Source organism: Cibotium barometz, chromosome 12 (assembly GCF_041138505.1).
Source record: "Cibotium barometz isolate CiBa-2024 chromosome 12, ASM4113850v1, whole genome shotgun sequence".
NCBI lineage: Eukaryota > Viridiplantae > Streptophyta > Polypodiopsida > Cyatheales > Cibotiaceae > Cibotium > Cibotium barometz.
Window position 1 is genome coordinate 38,900,839 of NC_141057.1, and position 24,179 is coordinate 38,925,017.

General features: G+C 43.6%; 1 protein-coding gene across 1 annotated transcript; it reads left to right on the forward strand.

Moving 5' to 3' along the window:
- The first annotated feature begins 1,040 nt into the window (after positions 1-1,040).
- On the forward strand, positions 1,041-2,933 carry LOC147633378 (small ribosomal subunit protein eS10z-like). Its single transcript, XM_086806441.1, has 5 exons — positions 1,041-1,150; positions 1,594-1,642; positions 1,815-2,094; positions 2,412-2,544; positions 2,624-2,933. The coding sequence occupies exons 1-5, from the start codon at positions 1,148-1,150 to the stop codon at positions 2,702-2,704; spliced, it is 546 nt and encodes a 181-aa protein (XP_086662567.1). The 5' UTR covers positions 1,041-1,147; the 3' UTR covers positions 2,705-2,933.
- The last annotated feature ends 21,246 nt before the right edge of the window (positions 2,934-24,179 follow it).

A 24,179-nucleotide genomic window follows, 5' to 3' on the forward strand; every position in this document is an offset into this window, starting at 1 on the left:
CGGTTGCATGCAGCGCCTGCCCTGCAACCTGCGGGTGAGCACATGACAGAGAGGAGGAGGGGTGGACCTACAACATAGAGAGGGGTTGAAGGAGGAGGTGTTTGTATATAGCGTCGACCTTGCAACCTACGGGTGATAGAGAGGAGTAGGGATGGACCTGCAACCTGTGGGTGATAGAGGAGGAGCGGTGGACTTGCAACTTGCGGGCATGTGACAAAGGAGGCGGCTGCATGGACGCAAACGTGATGCACCCTCAAAAAATGTTGCCACGTGGGGGGGGCATGTTAGCCGGGTGTAGATGCAACCCTCGACAAGACAACGCGTAGCAATACAGTGCAAGGACACCATCGACGACAAAGAGCAACATGAGCAGACCGGAAAGATGGGCTTACCTCAACAAAAGAAACCGTCGACGACATAGAGCTACACGAGCAGACCGAGGAGGGGAGGCGACGGCCAAATGGGAGCACCACACTTGCACAACAAACAAAATTAGAGAAAATAAAGTGAGAGAGAGAGAGAAAATGAGAGAGGGGAGAGAGGAATGGCTCACCAGCTGCACACAACATAGAGGAAGAGCTGGAAGAGGGAGAGAGAGAAAATGAGAGAGGGGAGAGAGGAATGGCTCACCAGCTGCACACAACATAGAGGAAGAGCTGGAAGACTCACCTGAATACCAACCTGCTCAAAACGAAGGTAGAAGTTTGAAAACTCGCCAGTGCGCCACATTGAAGGAGGCGGTGGTTGCATGCAGCGCCCACCCTACAACCTGTTGGGTGATAGAGAGTGCATGACAGAGAGGAGGAGGGGGGACTTGCAACACAGAGAGGGGTCGAAGGAGGAGGTGTTTGTATATTGCAACCTACGGGTGACACAGAGGAGGAGGGATGGACCTGCAACCTGTGGGTGATAGAGGAGGAGGGGTGGACTTGCAACTTGTGACGGGTGACAGAGGAGGCGGCTGCATGCTCCACCCTCAAAAAATGTTTTCACGTAGAAGATATGAAGTGGCAATTGAAAGCTGCAATAACTCAGAAATTCCACGTCATTTTAAACAATTTAGGGTTTAAGCCTTATAAACGAGTGAAGCGTGCACCCCCCCCTTTCTCTTTCCTTGTGCGAAGGAGCTCTGCCATCGTTCTCCACGATGGTAAGGATCATCTCTGTTGTTTCTGTTCTTGCTGTGTAATCGTTGCTCTCTGCTCTTTTTATTAATGTGATGGGTCTGATTTTAGGTTTTCGGTCGCTGATTGGGTCGGCTAGGGTTTATTTTTTTGTCGTTACTCTTCTTGACAGGGTCTGCGTTAAGATTTACTCCAGGCGTCTGTTCTAGGGTTTGAATTCTATAATGTCTTTGTAGGGCTCCCTCTATCAAGGGTTTGCTTAGGGATTTTTGTTCTTCTTGTTATGGATCTGTGGCCTGGAATGCCCTTACGCTAGGTTTTGTAGCCCTCTGTCTGGTAGTGTTGAATTGTATATGCTGCTCAAGCTGCCCTGCATGTTTAGCAGCCCCTTACATTATTTATTTCGTTTACAGGCCTGTGTCTAGCCCTTATTGTTTGACTAGCCTGACATCCAGTTTGCATTTGGCAGTTGATCCCTAAGAAGAACCGGGTGGAGGTCTACAAGTATCTCTTCAAAGGTCCTGATGGGCTTTTTACTTGCTGATGTGGATTTCACAAGCTTATGTGATTATGTGAACATTTTGTGTTGACGTAGTGCATTTCACGTTTGCCTAAGTGGAGCTTAATGGCTGATGTTGATTTTGAAAGCCCTTATTAACGATGCATTTACATGTGCTTGATATCATTCAGAGGGAGTACTTTATGCCAAGAAGGATTATAATCTGCCAAAGCATCCGGATATTGATGTACCCAATCTGCAAGTTATCAAGCTGATGCAAAGCTTCAAATCAAAGGAGTATGTCAAGGAGAATTTTGCCTGGATGCACTACTACTGGTACCTGACCAATGATGGGATTGAGTACCTGAGGACTTATCTCAACCTTCCTTCAGAAATTGTACCTGCCACCTTGAAGAAGTCTACCAGGCCTCCTGGCAGACCAATGGGTGGTCCCCCTGGTGATAGGCCCAGGTAAATGGCTGTACAGAACTTGCTTTTTCTTTGTGAAGCATAGGCACCCCGTCAGCTTTTTGGAGGGGTAGAGAATCGCTGCTATGTTTGCATATGGGTATGCATTGTGATTGGGGAAGGCTCTTACACTTGGGTATATCCTGAACTTATGCCTTTTAATTATCTTCACATTTAAATGTAGAAAGTACATGGGGTGACGGGTGTATGATGATGCCCTTGTCTCTGTGAACAGAATGATGCTTTAGGGTATTGTTGTGTCCAGTGGTGCTTTTTATCATAATATTCATTTAGATCTAAGCTGGGCTCTTGTTGGACAGAGGTCCTCCTCGTTTTGAAGGTGACAGGCCAAGGTTTGGAGACCGAGATGGTTATCGTGGAGGACCGCCCCGTGGTCCAGGTGGCTTTGGTGATAAGGGGGGTGCACCAGAGGGTTTCCAACCTTCATTTAGGGTATGATACATTTTTTAAGTTTTTCGAGTTCAAGCTTAGTATGGACAGGTCTTAACAATCATTTATTCTGGGTTTTCAGGGGCCTGGAGCTGCAGGCAGACCAGGTTTTGGTCGTGGTGGAGGGGGCTTTGGGGCTGCTCCTCCTGCACTTCCAGAGTGATGGTTTTTGTAGCAAAGAGTCTTCTGCAATGAGCTGCAACATCGGTTTTGTACCCTAACGATTTTGATCACGAGGCTCGAGTGTTTTCAACTTGAAAGAATGACATGTCTGTACTCTCAGGCGCATTATCTATTGTCATACTCCTGGTGGTGGTGAGTGCCACATTGCATGCTCTTGTATTCATAGTCACTGAACTCTTTTCAAGGTAATAGCTGTTCTGGTTTTCACTTGTGTAGGGGTAATGTTGATTCTTGTAGGTAATGTCACTAGTTTTGGTGTTAAATAATTTTTAAATCTGGGCCATTGTTATTACTTATTAATTTTGTTTTTAAAGTTACAATTTTGGGCAAGCTTGAATTTTACTACTTGTCAACTTTGTTTTTCTTGGGTATGGTAGCATCAAGATGTAGTAAGGAATCATTTCCCTTCAGGTTGGCCTAACCCGTACTTTGACAGCCATTCCAGTAACAACTTTTTGTTGTCAGTGGACGGGGATGGCTTACCACAGGGTTAAGGAATTCTGGAAGGAAATTGCTATGGGAAGTGATATTAACTAGTAAGGAATGCCACAGCCTCTTCCTTTCTAGTTGGCCTGCTCTGGCAGCCATTCTAGACTGTAAAATGGCCACTGGTGAGCATGCTCACTATTCTGGCAGCCATTCTGGACTAGTGAGCATGCTTACTACTCTGGCAGCCTTTCTGGACTAGTGAGCATGCTTACTATTCTACAGGTCGAGGCGATTGTCGGTAGCTCCCAATGGCTATTCTGCAGGTGGAGGAATGCCACAGCCTCTTCCTCTCTTGTTGGCCTGCTCTGGCAGCCATTCTAGACTGTAAAATGGCCACTGGTGAGCATGCTCACTATTCTGGCAGCCATTCTGGACTGGTGAGCATGCTTACTACTCTGGCAGCCTTTCTGGACTAGTGAGCATGCTTACTATTCTACAGGTCGAGGCGATTGTCGGTAGCTCCCAATGGCTATGCTGCAGGTGGAGGCAGCTTGCAGAATGGCTGAGTCGATGGCAGGAATTGGTAACATGTGCCATCCTCCGGTAAATCCTCCTGGCTTCCCCTAATAGAGATATAATTGTGCTGTACTCTCAAAATTATCTGAATATGCTTGCAAATAAAATGACAGCTAGTTATGGCTAGTTTTCCCCGATGGTTGCTAGCTCTACCTGCGTGTTGGGTGACCTTGTACTGGCTCCTGTACAGGGCACCTTATTTGTTGTAATGATAGAAGTATTTAACTGTCAAGTCAATTTGAGTGCAGTGTGAGAAGGAGAAGGTGAAAAATTATGTACCTGTTACGAAAAGTGGTTTCTTTATTTGGGGGCTTGCTAATGTCTTAGCAACATTTTTTGGCAAATTGAATGTGCACCTTAAGTGTTACTAGGTTCAAAGTGTTTTCAAGGGCTCCATTCCTTTTTAAAAGAGGGATAAATAAAAAAAGCACTCCAAACCTCCCACCCTCTCCATGATTTTCACTTCAAAACACTTGTAAGTAGTATTAAAATCTTTTTCATAGCTTTAGCAAACAATTTAAATGGGAAAAATATTATTTGCTTTTAAGAATAAGCTCCACTTTTGCCTCTTGTGTGCCCAGCAATAACTCCCTTTCTCAAAAGGAAGGTAGTGGGTTTGAACCTACTCACATGGCATGTAGGCTCATTGCCAACTTTCAATACAAAGAAGAAGTAGAATGTGCTCTACTTAAAGATCAATGTTAGAGCTTTAGCACCATAAGAGTGGTTCTAGAGAGGTTCTAGTGAGGGATTTATATGACACAGGGTAAACAGATCTAGAGTAAATGCAAGCAAGCATGTACTTGCATGTTTGCACTAACGGGAAAATTGTGTTTTCAGTAGAGAAGGCTATCTATGCAAATTGGGTGCATCCCTTATTGATCAACAAAAAGACTTTGCAACAACTCCATGACACTAGTAAGAGAACCTCAAATTGGGGAGGAGATGAAGCTTATTGTTGCACTAGTTTAGGTATTGCATGCTTCTAAGAAGGATTCTCGATCAAACTTTAACTAGTAAGCATGCTCATTATCACGGAGCCTTCTTTGTATTTCATGGGCAGGGTCTCCTCCAATTAGGAGTTTGGATCAAGTACTTTTAGAAAGGTATTTCAAGGGAGAACTACCATGCAAAAGCATGCCTATCTACAAAGGAGTCATGGGGCAAGGCTTGAGATATATTGAATCTTGGTTTGTTGGTTTGCCTCCATTAAACCAACAAAAATCTACATTTGTGTCTGATATGGATCTACTGTTGAGATTTGCACTATTTTATCTAGTTTTAGGTCAAATCATTTCAAGATTGTTGGGATCACCCCATGAAGGGAACATAATCAAGAAAGAGGATGTAGAAAACTTAAGAGGCCCTTTCAATAGATAAATTGAAATTATATAATATTATTATAGATCAAATGCTTAAAATGAATCATAGGCCTTTTCAATATATAAATTGCAAGTCATATGGTTAATATTACTTGTTAAGGGAAATTATCTTAGGAAAATTCCTTTAAAAAAGGGGTGCTTTTAAAAGATTTAACAAAATGCTTAATTGCAAGGTGGATTTTTCGAAATGACCCAAAAATATGACCTTAGGATTAATTCATACTCTAACTACAATACTATCACACTCATCCAACATGTCAAGTGGAACGACAAGATCTCGTAGCTCTCTAGCAAACCTATTGTAGCATGTTATGCGAACATGCTACAATAGGTTTGCTAGAGAGCTATCACATGCATCCAACATGTCAAGTGGATCAACAAGATCCTTTAGCTCTTCAGCAAACCTACTGTAGCAAGTTATGCAAGCATTTGTTATTGGGATCATCCAACATCTTGATGCTACTTGCATTTTTGACGATGTGCCTCAACAAGCTAATCCTTGTTTTCTTTGTTGCAATATCATATACCAGCATTTGACCAGTAATTTTTATGCAGAAATTCATAAGAACATTCTTAGGTAATCTACAAACATTCCATGAAATTGATGAAAAAGAATCCAAGGATAGAGCTTACACCTTGTGATCCTTAGCCCTATTTTTCTTGCACCAAAATAATCAACCATTTCTCTGTATCCCCCACGAGCATGGTCTTTACGTTTGCAAGGGAATTTCAAAGATTTTGAGATGTCCTCTTGGCAATAAAAGAGTTGTTACCAAGCTAAACTTTGTCAGCTTCTTTGAATCCTCTAATTTTGTTCTTTATGATAATGTGTACTCATTCCAATGCCTTGATCTTACTATGTAGCTCATTCTTGCATCTCTTTGATTGTTTGCAAATTCAGTAGAATAAGATTCTTTGCTTCCATAGCCTTCTTTGTGCTTCACCAAGAGCTAAGAAATGCAGTCATCTATAATATAAGACTATTGTGTCCTTATCATCCAAAAAACGTAGGAACATAGTAACATTTTGAAAGGGGTTTGTATGCAAACTCACAAAGGATCCATTGGTTAAATCGTACCACCTATCCAAAGATTCAAATTAGGCAAAATTTGGACTCAAAAAGGGCTCTCTAAGAAGAACCATGTCGTCACGTTGCTAAAAAAAAGAGGGCCATGGATGAACCTTATGTATCTTACGTCAAAACTCCACATATGGCATATCGTTGAAAAGCCCTTGAAAAGCAGATCCTAAATCTACCACCTCCACAAATTTGGAGTTAATATGCTCAAGTTGTGCCTTCCCCACTAAAAGGTAGATTTTGCAACATAGAGGGCTTTCCAACGATATGTCATATGTGGGGGTTTTGACTTGAGATACATAAGGTTCACCACCATAGATCCCTTTTTTTTTTCTAGCCAAGTGATGACATGGCTCCTCTTAGAGGGCTCTTTTTGAGTCCAAATTTAACCTAATTTGAATACTCTTCTTACTACTTGTCCATGTGTAAATATGACTCCCTTCAATATGGTCAAGATCTATATGCAACATAAATTTGGAAGTCTTGTTAAGTGATATCTTGGAGAGGCATACATGTACAGTAAGGGGAAGTATTTGAGTTGTGTAACATATTTCTCTTGTTCTTGCTATCACATCTCTCTCTCTCTCTCTCTCTCTCCACACACACACACACTCACCATGGTCATCACATGAGTTAATCGATCACTTGATCCTTCATCCCTCTTGGCACCATGAATGCTAACGTGGCATCAAGCAACCTTAGACACATCTCCTCTATGTGGTTTTCATTAGAGCTGTCGTTACCATCATCATGCTATGACACTTTTTTTTCCATATGAAGGTTTGTGTTTTGCTCATGCTATGTTGCATGTTTTTCTCCATATGAAAGTGTGTGTTTTATTTATGTTATGCTACATTTTTCTCTCCATATGAAGCTCTATGTTTTTCTCAGACGCGTATGCTACATTTTCTTTTTTGAAGCTATGTGTTGCCCCGTATATGTCTTCATATGAGATGCCTGTTGTCTAGATAGCCTGTAGTTATCTCTCATCGTTTTTGCACACCATAGGGCATTGGGTAGTCTGTAAAGTAAAAATGCAGCATCAAGGGGTGGCCAGGTCATAGCTACCATCTAGTCCCAAACACAAGGCTTAAGGGGGGGCTTCTTAGGACAACTACTTGATAGAGAATAAATGTAGCCCATCTAGTCCCAAACACAAGGCTGAAGGGGGGGTTCTCAGGACAACTACCTGATAGAGAATAAATGTAGCCCATCTGGCGGCCTTCACAACATAGCCAATAAGGTGGTCCTCTCAGCTACATTGTTGAAACCTACAACCATTAACATAAGGAAGAAAAGGTCAATTGTTGCTCCACCTGTGCCTTACAGTAAAAAACGCAAGCATGTGATACTCACTTGGTGGAAAGCACAACTCCTACAGTGACTATGAAGAAAAACGTAAGTCTAACTTGCTTGTAGAAGCATAAACACATATCATAAAGCTATCCAGTAGATGCTACGTAGTAAGAGGGCCAGCATCTAGTTCAAGACAACAGCTTTATGCTCACCATCGGTCACTATATCAAGTTGCCTAAACACACTAGCTCATCGAATTGAAGCTACTAATTTCGGACTTTATAAAAGTTTGTAGCTTTTTTGAAATAAGCATCAAATTCGAGCTTTAACATTTACAAAAATTTAGGGATTTTAAAAAATTGAGCCTCTTGCACGAAATTGAAGCCTTTGCATCCATAGAAATTGGGGCTTTTCCAAAATCAAGCCTCTCACATCAAATTGGATCTTCTGTAGTGCCATGGAAAATTTAACTATCTAGATTAGGGCATCATTAACTTATGCAACAAAATTTGCACATTGGCATTAGCATGGGAATGTCGCCAAAAGAGATTACTCTTCACTGAGATATGTTTGGCAGCAAGTTTTTAAACTTCCTAAGTTATCTTTTTCCTATTTTGTTTGAGTAATAGGTTCTCTTCTCGGGAAGTCTCCCAAAATCTAAACATTTAATAGTCATGGGTTCTCTTCTCGGGAAGTCTCCCAAAATCTAAACATTTAATAGTCATGGGTTCTCTACCTAGGAAGTCTCCCAAAATTTTAATATTGTGTGTATGTGTGTGTGTGTTTGGTAGTTTCCTAGGTTGTACAATCCCCAATAACTCACCTCTTACACCACAAATGATGATTTTGACCTTTGGTAATCTATCCTAGGAGTAATTTGGCAAGTACACTCCTAGCATCAATAAAAATTCATGAATTTCTCAAGAGGGCGTTATATTTGAAAATGATGGCTGCATGCCTCTCATACACCATTAGTCATCTCATGTTGGTAGTCCACCATATCTTTATGCAATATCTTCATGCATCCATTCATTTTCTTGATGCACTGAACCACCTTCCATGCATCCACCATGTATCCATACATTCATTTTCTTAATGCACTCAACCATCTTACATACATCTAGTTAACTAACATATCCATGCACGTGCTAGAGTTCTTTATTAGCAACCTTAGACTATTAATCTTTTACCCATGCACCCTTGAATATTCAGATCCTTTGCCACTAAGGCTAATGATTCCCTTATATATTTTTATGACATTCTTATTTTAATATCTAAAAAAACTTTTATTATTATTTCATTATTATTAGTATTATTATTTTCTTCTATTTGAACCTCAATGTGTAGAGAAGGGAGGGGGGAGGGTTAGTGCACGTAGAAATCCCCAACTTAATATTTACACATGACAGTTTGATTATTAATGTCAAATTTCATTTTCTAACTTCTCAATTTTTTAGTCTTCCATTTTTTCCATTAAAAATTCTCATCTTATCAAAATCTCATATTCTCTCACTAGAAAGATACATCTAGAAATTTATTTCTCAACTACACCAGGATAAGGGGGGGGAGAGAGAGAGAGAGAGAGAGAGAGAGAGAGAGAGAGAGAGAGAGAGAGAGAGACTAATGTCTTCAAAATCCTAAAAATCTGTAGGTGACAATGCATAGAAGGTTGCAACGTGTGGTAAGCTTTCATGTATGGAAAACATGATGTGATATGTGCTTTTTAAATAAGGAGGAGGCGGATGAGAATCCACACAAAAGTATAAGCATGGATACCCTCCCCCCTTTGCTCCACTCTACATGCATGTCATGTTGTAATTACCATTTATGATAGATTACACTAGATTACTATTTATGATAGATTACACTAGATTACATTCTTGAGAAACCAATTGTATACACATTAGAAAACTTAAATTATCAATGACATACTCCCCACAAATCATTTAAAGGTGCAAATAGGAATATATGGGGAGTTCATGTTGTGTTTGCTTAACCTAAGGATATATTCCTTGATCAACTATGTAAGGTACACGTGCTGTGTTAGCTTAATATAAGGAACATATGGGGAGTTCATGTTGTGTTAGCTTAACCTAAGGAATATATGGGGAGTTCATGTTGTGTTAACTTAACCTAAGGAATATATTCTCTCTTGACCCTGTTTTCATATATATATATATATATATATATATATATATATATATGTATGTATGTATGTATGTATGTATGTATGTATGTATGTATATATATATATGTATGTATGTATATATATATATATATGTATGTATATATATATGTATGTATATATATATATGTGTGTATATATATATATGTATGTATATATATATATATGTATGTATATATATATATGTATGTATATATATATATGTATTATGTATGTATATATATGTATATATATATATATGTGTGTGTGTGTGTGTGTGTGTGTGTGTGTGTGTGTGTATATATATATATATATATATATATATATATATATATATATATATAGAGAGAGAGAGAGAGAGAGAGAGAGAGAGAGAGAGAGAGAGAGAGAGAGGGTTGATAAAGCAAGAGAGCCACTAGAATGTCTTCAAAGTTTAAAAAATCAGGGGGGTGACAATGCGTGCGAGGTCACAATGTTTGGTAAGCTTCCTCTCTACATGCATGCCTTATATTGCAATTACCATATATGATAAATTACACTAGATTACATTCTTGAGAAACCAATTGTATCACACATTAGAAAACTTAAATTATTAGTGAAATATTCCCCACAAATCATTTGAAGGTGCAGACAAGAACATGTGGGGAGTTCATGTTGTGTTAGGTTAACCTAAGGATATATTCCTTGATCAATTATTTATAAGGTACACATAGACACCTCTATGTGTCACATGTGTACATCCTCATCCGCCACTTGCCTCGCCTATTTGCAAACCCCTACCTCCTTGCAGATGGAGCCCTTGCCTTGCCCCCATACACATATATAATAGAGCAAAATCAACATAGATTTTTTGTAGACCATGAGAAACTCAAACATATAAGCAAAGTCAACATAGATTTTTTGTAGACCATCATAAACTCAAACATATATATATATATATATATATATATATATATATATATATATATATATATATATATATATATATATATATAGAGAGAGAGAGAGAGAGAGAGAGAGAGAGAGAGAGAGAGAGAGAGAGAGAGAGAGAGTCACTATAATGTCTTCAAAATTCTAAGAAATTGTGGGTGAAAATACATGGAGGTTGCAATGCATGGTAATCTTTCCATATATGGAAAACATGCCAAGATATCTACTCTTTAAATAAGACATGGTCCAAAAATGATTTCAAATTACATGTATGATGGTAAAGCTTCCATATATGAAAAACATGTAAAGATATCTACTTTTAAAATAAGACATGGTAAAGCTTCCATATATGAAAAAAATGCCAAGATATTTGCTTTTCAAATATGACAGTGTAAAAATGATTTCAAATTGCCTACATGGATATTCTCTAAAAATAATTAAAGCAAAAATAAAAAATTGTGGTTGATGAATTTGTATCACTACTTTTGAACATACCTTCTTGTTATTTTTGAGGTATTAAAGTATTTTTATCTCCAATTTGGAGTATAACTTCACTATTGCCACATCGAAGAAAGAAAAACATATTAAATGTGCCCTTTTAGTCAGAGCATGTCTTGTGTTTTGCAACTGCACCATTCCTTTTGAGGAGAGAAATATTCATGAGATGAGGGGGATTTTTAAAGATGAATACACAATCAAGTAAAAAGTTATGTACTTAGCACATTCATAATTCTTTCCACATTAGTTGCTAAAACCATTTAGAAGACCACATTAGTTTGTTAAAACCTTTTAGATATGCCATTAGACTAGCACATTCACAATTCTTTCCACAAGTTTTTTGAAACCATTTAGAGGACCACTTCCTTCCCATCATGTTTATGAAGAGCCACCTCTATATGTTGTTCAAGAGGAAACAATATTAATCATCAACACACTACCACACACACATGAAACATATACACAAAGTATCTTTTAGCTTTCAAGAACCATCCGATAGAAGAAGCGCTCGGTGGATGCCTGAGCAATATTTTCACACTCGTTCGCTTATGTAAGCAAACACACAATTGAGGACAATTGCAAACTCAAGCAAGAAGGATGTTAGCTAGATCCTTCTATGGTAGGTTGAGGATGCCTGAAATACTATTGCACCATGACGTTGGTAGTTGGCATCATGGGCGATTCCATGTTAAATATTAACAGGTTAGTGTTATTGGTGTACCATTTCATCATGGTAGTGGTTGGTCTCATGGGTGATCTTATATTAAATACTAACAGGCTAGTTTATGTTTGTGCCTATCATATGCTTTCATGTTGGGATTGATTGTGAGGAGTCCAACTGATTGCGTGTAACCAACATGGTTGGAATTGTTAAGTAATAGGTCATGAGAACTGTGATGGACCTGACTAAGATATCTTATGGATGCAAAGTTATCAATAGTGCATATCTATAGTTTGCGGTATCATGTGGAGCTACATATATTTGGCCATGTGTTGTTATTATATCTGACGGGGCTGGTCCTCCACCAAATTAAGGGGATAAGCAAAAATAGACTAGTCAATCAAAATAATCTAAAATCGAAGAAAACCAAGGAGGGAAAGTTATGAAATCTACAACTAAATACATGATTTTCAAGTTACTACCTCATAGTAATTTATTGAAAAAACATGTTGCAAGGTTGAAAGAATCTCCCACATTGAGCTTCTAATAATGGCGCATGAAGGGGTGTACAAATGTGATGGACCCGACTAAGATATCTTATGGATGCAAAGTTATCAATAGTGCATATCTATAGTTTGCGGTATCATGTGGAGCTACTTCATATATTTGGCCATGTGTTGTTATTATATCTGACGGCTGGTCCTCCACCAAATTAAGGAGATAAGCAAAAATAGACTAGTCAATCAAAATAATCTAAAATCGAAGAAAACCAAGGAGGGAAAGTTATGAAATCTACAACTAAATACATGATTTTCAAGTTACTACCTCATAGTAATTTATTGAAAAAACATGTTGCAAGGTTGAAAGAATCTCCCACATTGAGCTTCTAATAATGGCGCATGAAGGGGTGTACAAATGTGACAAGCACCACATTGTAGTAATTGGTGAATTGGAGCCTCTCAAACTTGAGAGAATACTCAGTTTTGTATTTTGGTTTAGATGGTATCTTCACTTTTTTGGTGGATGGTAGAGAGACACGGTGAAGTGTAGCCATATTTGATAGTGATGTGTGTGAACACACTAGGACCACCCGCCGGGGCACTTTTTCCCTCTTTAGGAGGTTTTTCCCCCCGTGCTAGTATATACCCATCTAGAGTATACTTATCATCTTTGTACATCACATTCATTATCTATCTATTATCTCATTGTGTGCTCCCTTGAGCTCCTCCACTATGTGTGTGTGTGTGTGTGTGTGTGTACACAGGCATGCGCGTGCGCGTGCACATGTGCGTGTGCACGCATTTCTGTAACCCTATTTCTAACATTTGGTATCAGAGCATATGCTCCTCACCCCCTGTGCTACTGCCTACCCTTCACCGTGAGTCACATGTCTTCTTGAATCAGATCAAGGAGTCCTTCTTCGGGGAGAAGAAAGAGGAACGTGAAGTCTCTAGTACTATATACTGTAGTGTTTTGGTCATATTTTTGTTTCGGGCACATTTTGGTGGGGGCCATTTGTGCGGTCTTTGAATTTCTACAGACATCTTTGGGGACTAGATTTGCACTATTCTTCATCGGATTCTGGAGTAGTATTATCACATCTACTACAAACGGGTGTGCATACATGAGAAAGCATTAACAGACACTTACCGTGTTGGATCTTGTCTACGAGCTACACTTCAGTGACATCGATCTCTACATCTTATTACGAGTAAAATTTTTGCCTTAATGATTCATGTATATCATGGCTCAGCCAAGAAGCAACCCATTGTGGCTACTTATAGCTGTGAAGCTGAGTACAGGGTAGCATTTGTAGCTATAGTTGAGTGTGTTTAGCTTAGGTGCCTTATGGGTGGCTGATTTGGGTATTGGTGAGTCCTCAACCACTACCACCTTCAAGGCAGTTAGAGTGCTATGGCAGTTGCGAGGAATCCAATTTTTTGCGCTCGCACAAAGGACATTGAGGTGCACTATCATTATGTCAGGGAGAGATGCTCTATAGGGGAAATCAGCTTGGCTTATGTGCCAACACATGACAACTTAACAGATTTGTTCACGAAGGCTCTCCCACGAGAGGTTTGAAGCTTTTCACAAAGGTTAAAACTTACTTCCCTTTGGGCACTACTCTGGGCTCCCTATCACAGTCCAAAGAACCTGGCACATCTCTGTACTTCTAGTGCCAGCTCACCCCTTGTTCACATCATCACTCCCATGGGGGATTTGTACCTATATTTAGTAGTGATGTGTATGAGCACACTAGGACCAGCTAGGGCACTTTTCCCTCCTTAGGAGGTTTTTTCTCCCGTGCTAGTATACACCCATCTTGGGATATACATATCATCTTTGTACATCACACATTCATTATCTATCTATTATCTCATTGTGTGCTTCCTTGAGCTTCTCCACTTTGTGTGTGTGTGTGTGTGTGTGTGTGTGTGTGTGTGCGCATTCCTGCAACCTTATTTCCAACATGAAGGACATAGACCTTGATGGCTTATCTTGACTTATAGCCTCCCCCCACCCCCATTCCCCCTCACACACACACACACACACACACACACATGTTATCTCAATAATTATCCTGTAATTTTCTTTTTATATAATACTTTTGTATGTGCATTTTTTGTTTGTTGAATTGGTTTAGGGTTTAGGGGGACTTTTTAAATATGCAAGATTTGTGTGCATTAGGATTTAGGGTAGCTTTTTGTTAATTTGGTTTAGAGTGACATTTTGTTAATGTGGTTTAAAATTTAGGTTGACCTTTTCAATATTGAAGATCTGTGCATGTAGACTTGGCAGAGAGAGCAGCGAACTAGAGAAAAAGCCGACTGTGGGCATGTAAGAGAGGAGTTGGTGGTGCCGACTTGGAAGGAGCCGCCTGCAGGTAGACAAGAAAGAGGACCTTGTTATGGAGGGTGGCTGCCTGGGATAGCAAAGGCTGGCGACGACTGCAAGCCAGGAAGGAGAGCACACCGTCTGCAAGAAGAGAGGAAGAAAGTGGTGGCGTCCACCCCACTGCAACAAAAGTGAAGAAAGAGAGGTGAAGATGATGGCAATTAGTTTGCTGTCACTGGTGTCTGAGGGCAGCTGGAGGGCTGAGGTGATGATATTTTGAGAGGAAGTGAGAGAGGGAGTAGCCAAGAGCAAGCAGGGACAGCCTTGTGAGTATACATCTTGTGTTATTTTGAAAGTGTCGTGTATGTGAGATGGTTGTGTGAGGAAAAGCTTCTGTGTCGGAATGGAAGTGTTGGTTGGGAATTCAGGGATGAATGACACTGGTGATGTATCTGGTTATGGTGTTGTGTTGGTATCCTGTGTGTGTTGATTTGCAGGAGAAGGCGTGATTGACGTGTTTGGTGGTGTAGTCCACAGGTTTACACTCTCACAGCGCACTTTGTGCCAGCCTTCGATTACCTCGTCATGCACACGGTGGAAGTGAATGTGTTTGCTGGGTGTTTACTTTGATTATGGTGCCCCTATTTTGGCAGTCTTTCTGGTGTGGGTGGTGTGGTGAATTGTGTGAGAAGTGTTCCAGCCACTGTGCTGGTGGTGCCCCAGGCTCGTGGTGTTTTCCAAGGCTGTTGGATGGACAGCTATAGAGGCAGGTGATTTTGTGTCCGGAATTTCCGAAAGGCACATTGCCCTTTTTGTTATGGGATTTGTTTGCCTCCCATAGGCCTTCCAACACACAAAAAGAAAGGGGCCAATGTGCCCTCCAAAAGCCAGACTTGCATGTGCCGGCTTCTGGAGGGCACGTTTCCCTTTTTTTTTAATGGGCTTTGATGGCCTCTTGTAGGCCTTCCAACACAAAAAAAGGGACAATATGCCCTCCTCAGAAGCTAGCTCATGTGCTAGCTTTTGGAGGGCACATTGCCGTTTTTAAAAATGGGCTTGTTGGACATTTTGGAGTTAGAATGGAGTCTAGTCTAGTCTTTTGTGGTGTGAGCACCCCTTATTTAGGTCTAGTTCAAAAGATAAGGCTCTGTGCCTATAAAAGCATTTACTTGGATCCATTCAAGTTGTGTCATATACTTGAGCTCTATTGCTTTAAGTGAAGCCTTGTGTGAGGTGAAAAAAAGAAAGAAAAGCCTTGCCTCTACAGCCCTTCCACCTCGCAAACTTGGAATAACAACACGAACGGGGGCACCACCAGCCACCGGCTGGAACAATTCTCGCACTTCACCACCCAACCCACGCCAGACAGACAGCAAAAACAGGGGCACCATAGACCAAGCAAACACCCAGTAATATATTCCAGTTCAACACTTCATACAAGCTTCTCTCGACACAGAAGCCTTACTCACACAACCATAAAAAAAACACTCAGGCCTGTCAGCCGAGGATACACCACATCCCCAATCACCACATGATCACACGCCTGCCTGCTGTACCAGCCACATCAGAAAGAACCCGGCCACTCTCACTTCAGAAGGCGCCCACACCAGCTAACCCTCAAGTCTCTGCAGCCCATCACTTCTGCATGTGTCGTCAGCAACAGCTCGACCATCATCTCTTTCTCAGTCTGTGCTGATCCTCTGTCAGCTCGCAACAAACCCAGGCAGCTTATCTGCCTTGCTACCGGCCCACCACCAAGCAGCTGGACTTATCTTTTCCTCTACTTCACTCGGCACCCTGCTCACTGTCCACTGTCCTGTCTCCTAGGCAGCCCACACCAGCCACCACCGGCTTTCTAACTTGTTGAAAACCCAAGCGGCTTTCACCACTCACCTGCCCTTCAGCAGTTGCACCCCACTTCACTCCCACTCGAGCTACATGCTCTTGCTGTCCACGAAACTCCAAAACCCAACAGCTCCATGGCGCCTTCCACTTCCGGCTTCAGCTCTCTCTCCGCTTTCGAAGCCACTGCCCACCATCTAGGCGACCTCCTCTGCAAGTCGTCAGCCCATCAGCAACCTCCATGTCCCTCTTGTGGCGAACCTGCCACCACTGGCCATCAGCAGAGCTGCACGCTGGTCCTCTCTGTCGCCTTATGTGTCTGCGCTCCACCTCAAAAGCGGCCTCCCAGCAAGGTTACCTCACCATGCTTCTGGTCTGCGCTGCAGCTGTTTCCCTTTGCTCTATCCACTCACGAGAGCCTGCTGCGCCTGTCTTGCTCATAGGCGGCCTCTACACCAGCCACACCCCAAGGCGATTTGGCCACGCCAGCCACTCCAGCAGCTTGTCCACTGGCTTCCACACGGCCCACACGTCAGCGTCTCTCCAGCAGCACTTCGACGGCTTTAGCTCACCAGCCCGTCAGCTGCACGCCAGCAGCTGCCAACCCTCTCCCACACGTCTATAGTCTGCGCAATCACCCGCCAGGCAGCATCACCTGCACCTTTTTTATCTCCACGAGGCGGTTTCGACGTTCTTTTTTCGTTGGCCCTTGTTCAAATCACTAGAGCGGCCCTTTTTCCAGTCGCTTCAGCGCCAGCCTGTGTAACCAACTGCAGCGTCCCACTCCTACAAAACGAGGCGACCTCCTGCATCACTCTCCCCTCTCACAAGATGGCGCCCTCAGCTGCGCCTGCCACGCCTTTCTTTGGCTCTGTCTTGTAGCTATGCGAGAGAGCCCCTCCTCCACAACACGGCGGCCTACCTTTCTTGTTTTGCAGCCCGCGCCAGTTCCCTCGCTTCGCCAGCTTCTCAGACTGACCCTTCACCACTGCTGCCCGCCGGCTTTTTTTCCTCTTCGCCAGCCTTCACTCTCTCTCCCGCTGACGACCCCAAGGGCGGTAACTTCTTCCCCGCTCAATCACCAGGGCACGCCTAGTACACGACTACGCGACCTTTCTGCTCCCCACTCTCTGGCGTCTTCGGCAACCTTCCTGAAGGCGGCACGCTGGCAGCTCAATAAATGGCCAAGTGGATTATTTCATTGCTGCCACGTTAATATATTTTTTTATTCTCTTAAAACTTAATGGATGGCCACCCATATTGCTTTCACAGTAATGTTCAATACTACCTTGGCCCCATAATCTTTTATGCTCCCATGCTCCACATATTCAAATGCGACCTTACGAGTGCCATTGTATTTCTTGGATGCCCACACACTTCAAGCGCTCGAACAGCTTTAATCAACCCAGCGAACCTCTCACCGGACAGGCCTGCAACAAGCCCGAATCAAATGCCGTCCACCCTGAACACCTGGCAACGCCCTTCATAGCAAAATCTTCACACTCGCCACGCATCCATATGTACACTGACCAAAAAGACCTCTCAAAAAAATGCCTGGCATACTTTGCCACCCCCCCACCTGCTAGAGCATTCATGCTCAGCAGCAAAAAGCATCTACACTCATACACAATATGTACAACCTTATATACAAAACTCCAAATTGCTGTCAAAAAACTCAGCCACCTGGATCAAAAGGAAACTGCTTCAATCCATCATCCACCTTCAAAACATTCTTCCAAAAAAGTGGCATCAAAGCACACCACACGTCAACCACATGTGCTCCAAAATCACTTTCATCCATCTCTTCATAAGCATCCATAGTCTCTCTCTCCATACATCCTCATCCATAGACGCCTGCTCTTGAGACAGACCTTGATATAGCATTTCTCCTACAATATACATTCTAGTTCTCAACACTTGCGGCATCACAACAGCTAACATCCAATTCAACAACATTTGAGAGGCCCAAGTCTCAATCTTTACATTTTCACACACAAGCATATCATCATTCTCCACCACAGGAGCATCCAAAGGTGCCTCAGTGCTCTCCAAGACAGGCATCACAACATCATCCTCCAATTCAATCTTTTCAGCATCTTTTTCAACCATGGCCTTTGTCTTCAACATCTCAGCCACCTGCATAGAAGCCTTTGATACACTCACAACCATGTCTGCATCCATACAGGGAATTCCAAGCTCGCAAGCTAATTGCTCCACAGTTTCATCAACCTTCAAACTCCCAAAACACCCACTCACTTGCTTAGCTTCTAATTCCCCCAAGCATACCAGGTCTTGGAGTACACCATCTAGGACAGCATCGAGCTTCGCATCATTATCGATCGAACTCTCATCTTCACGCTCTTCTAGCTGATAGCCTTCTACGGCATTGCCAACCCCCCAGGTGTCACTGCTGTCCAAAGACTCCTCTTCACATGAAGCATCCCATGACAGAACATCCACCTTTTCCATCACAGGTACTGGATCATCATCCAATTGCCCAAGAAAATCACTGATAACAAGGTCATCCTCCGTGTTTTGAACATCCATATCACCAACATTCTCAATAACAATCTCACTAGCAATCTCTACCCCATCCTCCTCCCTGCTAGAGTTATCTTCAGGACTTTTTGTGTTCGGCTCATCTTCCTGCTCATCATCTGCAAATTCCAAAGTATCATCCAAGTCTTCACTTTCATGTACCTGCATACTATCACTCTCAACACTTGAAGGATCGTCAACCAAGCTTTCCACATCGCTACCTTTCATAGCCATGACATCCATTACCAAAGGAGAGTCCCTTAACAACTCTTCACCTGCAAAAGACTCAGCCTGTGATCCTAAATCTTCGTTCGGCTTGCCAACATGCATATCTTCCAGATCACTGTCATGTACAGCCACACCGTTCCCATCCAAAGAAGAATCCACAGGTAACTCCTCATCTGCACTTTGTTCCTTCACCTGCTTTTCATCCACCTGCACATGCTTCAAAAACTTTGGAAAGAAATCAGAAGGCACATAGAACATCCCCCTTTGCACCTGTATCGGCCTTTGAGGTTCCTGTTTAATCAAACCCTGCATGTAACTCTTATCCACCTCAACCAAATTCACATGCATATCCCTCGCAGACACAACACCTTCATATGGATAAATACCCATTTCCATCTGCTTCAAAACCTTGCCTTCCTTTTCCCTAGCAACCCTAACTGCATCATCAAATGACCTGGGATTCTTCAACTCAACCCTGACCCTCAAATGGGGTAGCAAACCATCAATAAACAAGCTCTTCTTCAGAAACATAGGAGGAACATCCTGCTTCAATGTCATGCACCACTTATCCCACAAACATATAAATACCTTCACAAAATCGTCCAGTGATTGCCCATGTACCTGCTTCAAGATGCTCAACTCCTGCCAAAGCACACTAGAATCCTCCACTTGTTGCTGAAAACGCTCCAAAAGGCCTTCTTTCAACCTGTCTAAGGTCAAAACACCAGCATCCTGTGCATCAAAACCCTTCAGCCAGCTTCGGGCATCTCCCTTCAAGAAAATCCTTATCAGCTTCAGAACCTGCTCTTCATCTGTGACATGATTGCTAATGCATGCCAACTCCATCTGCTCCAAAAAGTCACACACATCTTCTCCCTTCCCGCCATGAAACTCTGGATAAGACCACATCATGACAAACCTGCAAGAATCCTTGAAGTGGTACACATGCCCTTCTAGGCAAAGAACAACGCCAGAGCTACTCCTCAGTCACACAATGCCAGAGCAACTCCTCAGTGGGGGCACCAGAAGGATGTGAGGTGAAAAAACGAAAGAAAAGCCTTGCCTCTACAGCCCTTCCACCTCGCAAACTTGGAATAACAACACGAACGGGGGCACCACCAGCCACCGGCTGGAACAATTCTCGCACTTCACCACCCAACCCACGCCAGACAGACAGCAAAAACAGGGGCACCATAGACCAAGCAAACACCCAGTAATATATTCCAGTTCAACACTTCATACAAGCTTCTCTCGACACAGAAGCCTTACTCACACAACCATAAAAAAAACACTCAGGCTTGTCAGCCGAGGATACACCACATCCCCAATCACCACATGATCACACGCCTGCCTGCTGTACCGGCCACATCAGAAAGAACCCGGCCACTCTCACTTCAGAAGGCGCCCACACCAGCTAACCCTCAAGTCTCTGCAGCCCATCACTTCTGCATGTGTCGTCAGCAACAGCTCGACCATCATCTCTTTCTCAGTCTGTGCTGATCCTCTGTCAGCTCGCAACAAACCCAGGCAGCTTATCTGCCTTGTTACCGGCCCACCACCAAGCAGCTGGACTTATCTTTTCCTCTGCTTCACTCGGCACCCTGCTCACTGTCCACTGTCCTGTCTCCTAGGCGGCCCACACCAGCCACCGGCTTTCTAACTTGTTGAAAACCCAAGCGGCTTTCACCATTCACCTGCCCTTCAGCAGTTGCACCCCACTTCACTCCCACTCGAGCTACATGCTCTTGCTGTCCACGAAACTCCAAAACCCAACAGCTCCATGGCGCCTTCCACTTCCGGCTTCAGCTCTCTCTCCGCTTTCGAAGCCACTGCCCACCATCTAGGCGACCTCCTCTGCAAGTCGTCAGCCCATCAGCAACCTCCATGTCCCTCTTGTGGCGAACCTGCCACCACTGGCCATCAGCAGAGCTGCACGCTGGTCCTCTCTGTCGCCTTATGTGTCTGCGCTCCACCTCAAAAGCGGCCTCCCAGCAAGGTTACCTCACCATGCTTCTGGTCTGCGCTGCAGCTGTTTCCCTTTGCTCTATCCACTCACGAGAGCCTGCTGCGCCTGTCTTGCTCATAGGCGGCCTCTACACCAGCCACACCCCAAGGCGATTTGGCCACGCCAGCCACTCCAGCAGCTTGTCCACTGGCTTCCACACGGCCCACACGTCAGCGTCTCTCCAGCAGCACTTCGACGGCTTTAGCTCACCAGCCCGTCAGCTGCACGCCAGCAGCTGCCAACCCTCTCCCACACGTCTACAGTCTGCGCAATCACCCGCCAGGCAGCATCACCTGCACCTTTTTTATCTCCACGAGGCGGTTTCGACGTTCTTTTTTCGTTGGCCCTTGTTCAAATCACTAGAGCGGCCCTTTTTCCAGTCGCTTCAGCGCCAGCCTGTGTAACCAACTGCAGCGCCCCACTCCTACAAAACGAGGCGACCTCCTGCATCACTCTCCCCTCTCACAAGATGGCGCCCTCAGCTGCGCCTGCCACGCCTTTCTTTGGCTCTGTCTTGTAGCTATGCGAGAGAGCCCCTCCTCCACAACACGGCGGCCTACCTTTCTTGTTTTGCAGCCCGCGCCAGTTCCCTCGCTTCGCCAGCTTCTCAGACTGACCCTTCACCACTGCTGCCCGCTGGCTTTTTTTCCTCTTCGCCAGCCTTCACTCTCTCTCCCGCTGACGACCCCAAGGGCGGTAACTTCTTCCCCGCTCAATCACCAGGGCACGCCTAGTACACGACTACGCGACCTTTCTGCTCCCCACTCTCTGGCGTCTTCGGCAACCGTCCTGAAGGCGGCACGCTGGCAGCTCAATAAATGGCCAAGTGGATTATTTTATTGCTGCCACGTTAATATATTTTTTAATTCTCTTAAAACTTAATGGATGGCCACCCATATTGCTTTCACAGTAATGTTCAATACTACCTTGGCCCCATAATCTTTTATGCTCCCATGCTCCACATATTCAAATGCGACCTTACGAGTGCCATTGTATTTCTTGGATGCCCACACACTTCAAGCGCTCGAACAGCTTTAATCAACCCAGCGAACCTCTCACCGGACAGGCCTGCAACAAGCCCGAATCAAATGCCGTCCACCCTGAACACCTGGCAACGCCCTTCATAGCAAAATCTTCACTCGCCACACATCCATATGTACACTAACCAAAATGACCTCTCAAAAAAATGCCTCACACCTTGCATTTTCATGCTACAACCATCACCACGAGCTTGCATCCGTTGCATTTTTTTGTCTGTAAGCGCCGCCCGTGCTCAACCGGCCCAGAGCCCGCCATCGCTTAGCTCCGCCGCCCTAGAGCCGGCGCCCGTCGTCTAGGCCCGAGCCGCCGCCCTAGAGCGCGCGCTCGTCATATCGGCCCGCGCCGCCACCCCCACTAACTAGCCTCCTTCGTCGGGCCTTCGCCCCAAACTGCGCTGCCCACCTACTGGTTGTGCTTGTGCCTCCTGCATCCATTGCTCTACGAGTGTCGCCGTGCTCAGCCGGCCTAGAGTCCGCCGTCGCTCAGCTTCGCCTCCCGAGAGCCGGCGCCCGCCATCTCCGGCGCAGCGCAGCTGGCGGCACTATTGTGGAGAGCTCCGCCACCATCGCTAACCAGCCTCCTTCGTCGGGCCTCCGCCCCCAAGCCGCCCACTGTGCTTGTGCCTCCTAAGCTGAGCTCCCGGCTGGGCCGCCTCAACCCCCTAGGGTGCCTTCAGCAACACGCGTCAAAAGGTTCTCTTTCTCAACAAAACACAGCTTTAGTGTTTTTTTGGAAATAAATTGGAGAAGGTATTTTCATTCTCTCTTTCATAATACGATTATGAGGTGTTTTCAGCAAAGCTCATAAGCTACTGTTCACATGGACACCTCCATGTGCCGAGCTTTTGGACCCTTTTGCAATGCATATGAAGTCCATTCCTCCACAGCACCCGTCTTTTTTGCCATGGGATCTTCTTTGACATCTTCTATATTCAAGCTTGAGCTCCCTACTCAAGTATCCATTGCTTCGCAAAACGAAGATGCAAAAGGAGCTACATTGGCATTGAGGGGGAATCTTAATCTCTCCATAATTCTCTATTTCCTATTTTATGTTGAATCTAGGGTTCTCTGCCCGGGTAGTCCCCCAAAATCTAAAGTATTTATTTTGGATTCTTTTGGATTTTGTAACGCCTTATTTCTAGAAAAGGCTCCTCTCCATCATATCCCTTTTGCCCCCTGCTTTAGGCATGTTTTGGTATGCCAATGTAGGCAACATGTCTTTGTCACCCGAGGCAGGACCTGTCGTCTGAGTCTTTCGCCAAGACCATGTTTGTTAAGCCTTTGAGCTGGAAGTGACCTTCGATCTGAATCCGAACAACAATTTTGTCTTGGATGTGTGCAAATTGCAAGCTGCAATGGTGAAGTTCTATGATATGTCTGTTCAAGAATGTGGTGGCATACTGAAATTTGTACTAAAACTTGATGAGAGTGAAATTGTAAAGAATCAAAAGATAGAAAGAGTAAGTTTGACATTGATGAACAGGACATTGGATCCTTCCATAAAGCTAGGTGATCCTCAGTACTTTAGTGTTCAATCTGAAAATGAAATCCGATGACTCATAACATTTGAGGTTCCAAAAGAGGACCATGAGATCCTAAAGATGTTTTTCAATCTAACAGAGATTCCTATTGTGGTTCAACGTCAAAAAGTAGGTGAAATTCTACATGTGGATGGTTTTGGAGACTACTCAGTGGAATGGCATCTTGTAGGTGATCTAAAGACACTAAAGTGCATGTTTGGTGTCTTAAATGTTGCAAATGCAGAGTTCGCTTGCTTGTATTGCATGCGCTCAAGGAAAAAGAGTAAGAATGGAAAAAAGGAATGGATTATGAATACTAGGAAGGATGGTGCACCGACTCGTGATCAGTTCATATGGGATGGCATAACAATGGTTAGGGTGGATCCAAAGTGGGACCCTTTACTTGACATTCCTTTAACACGAGTCCATTCTT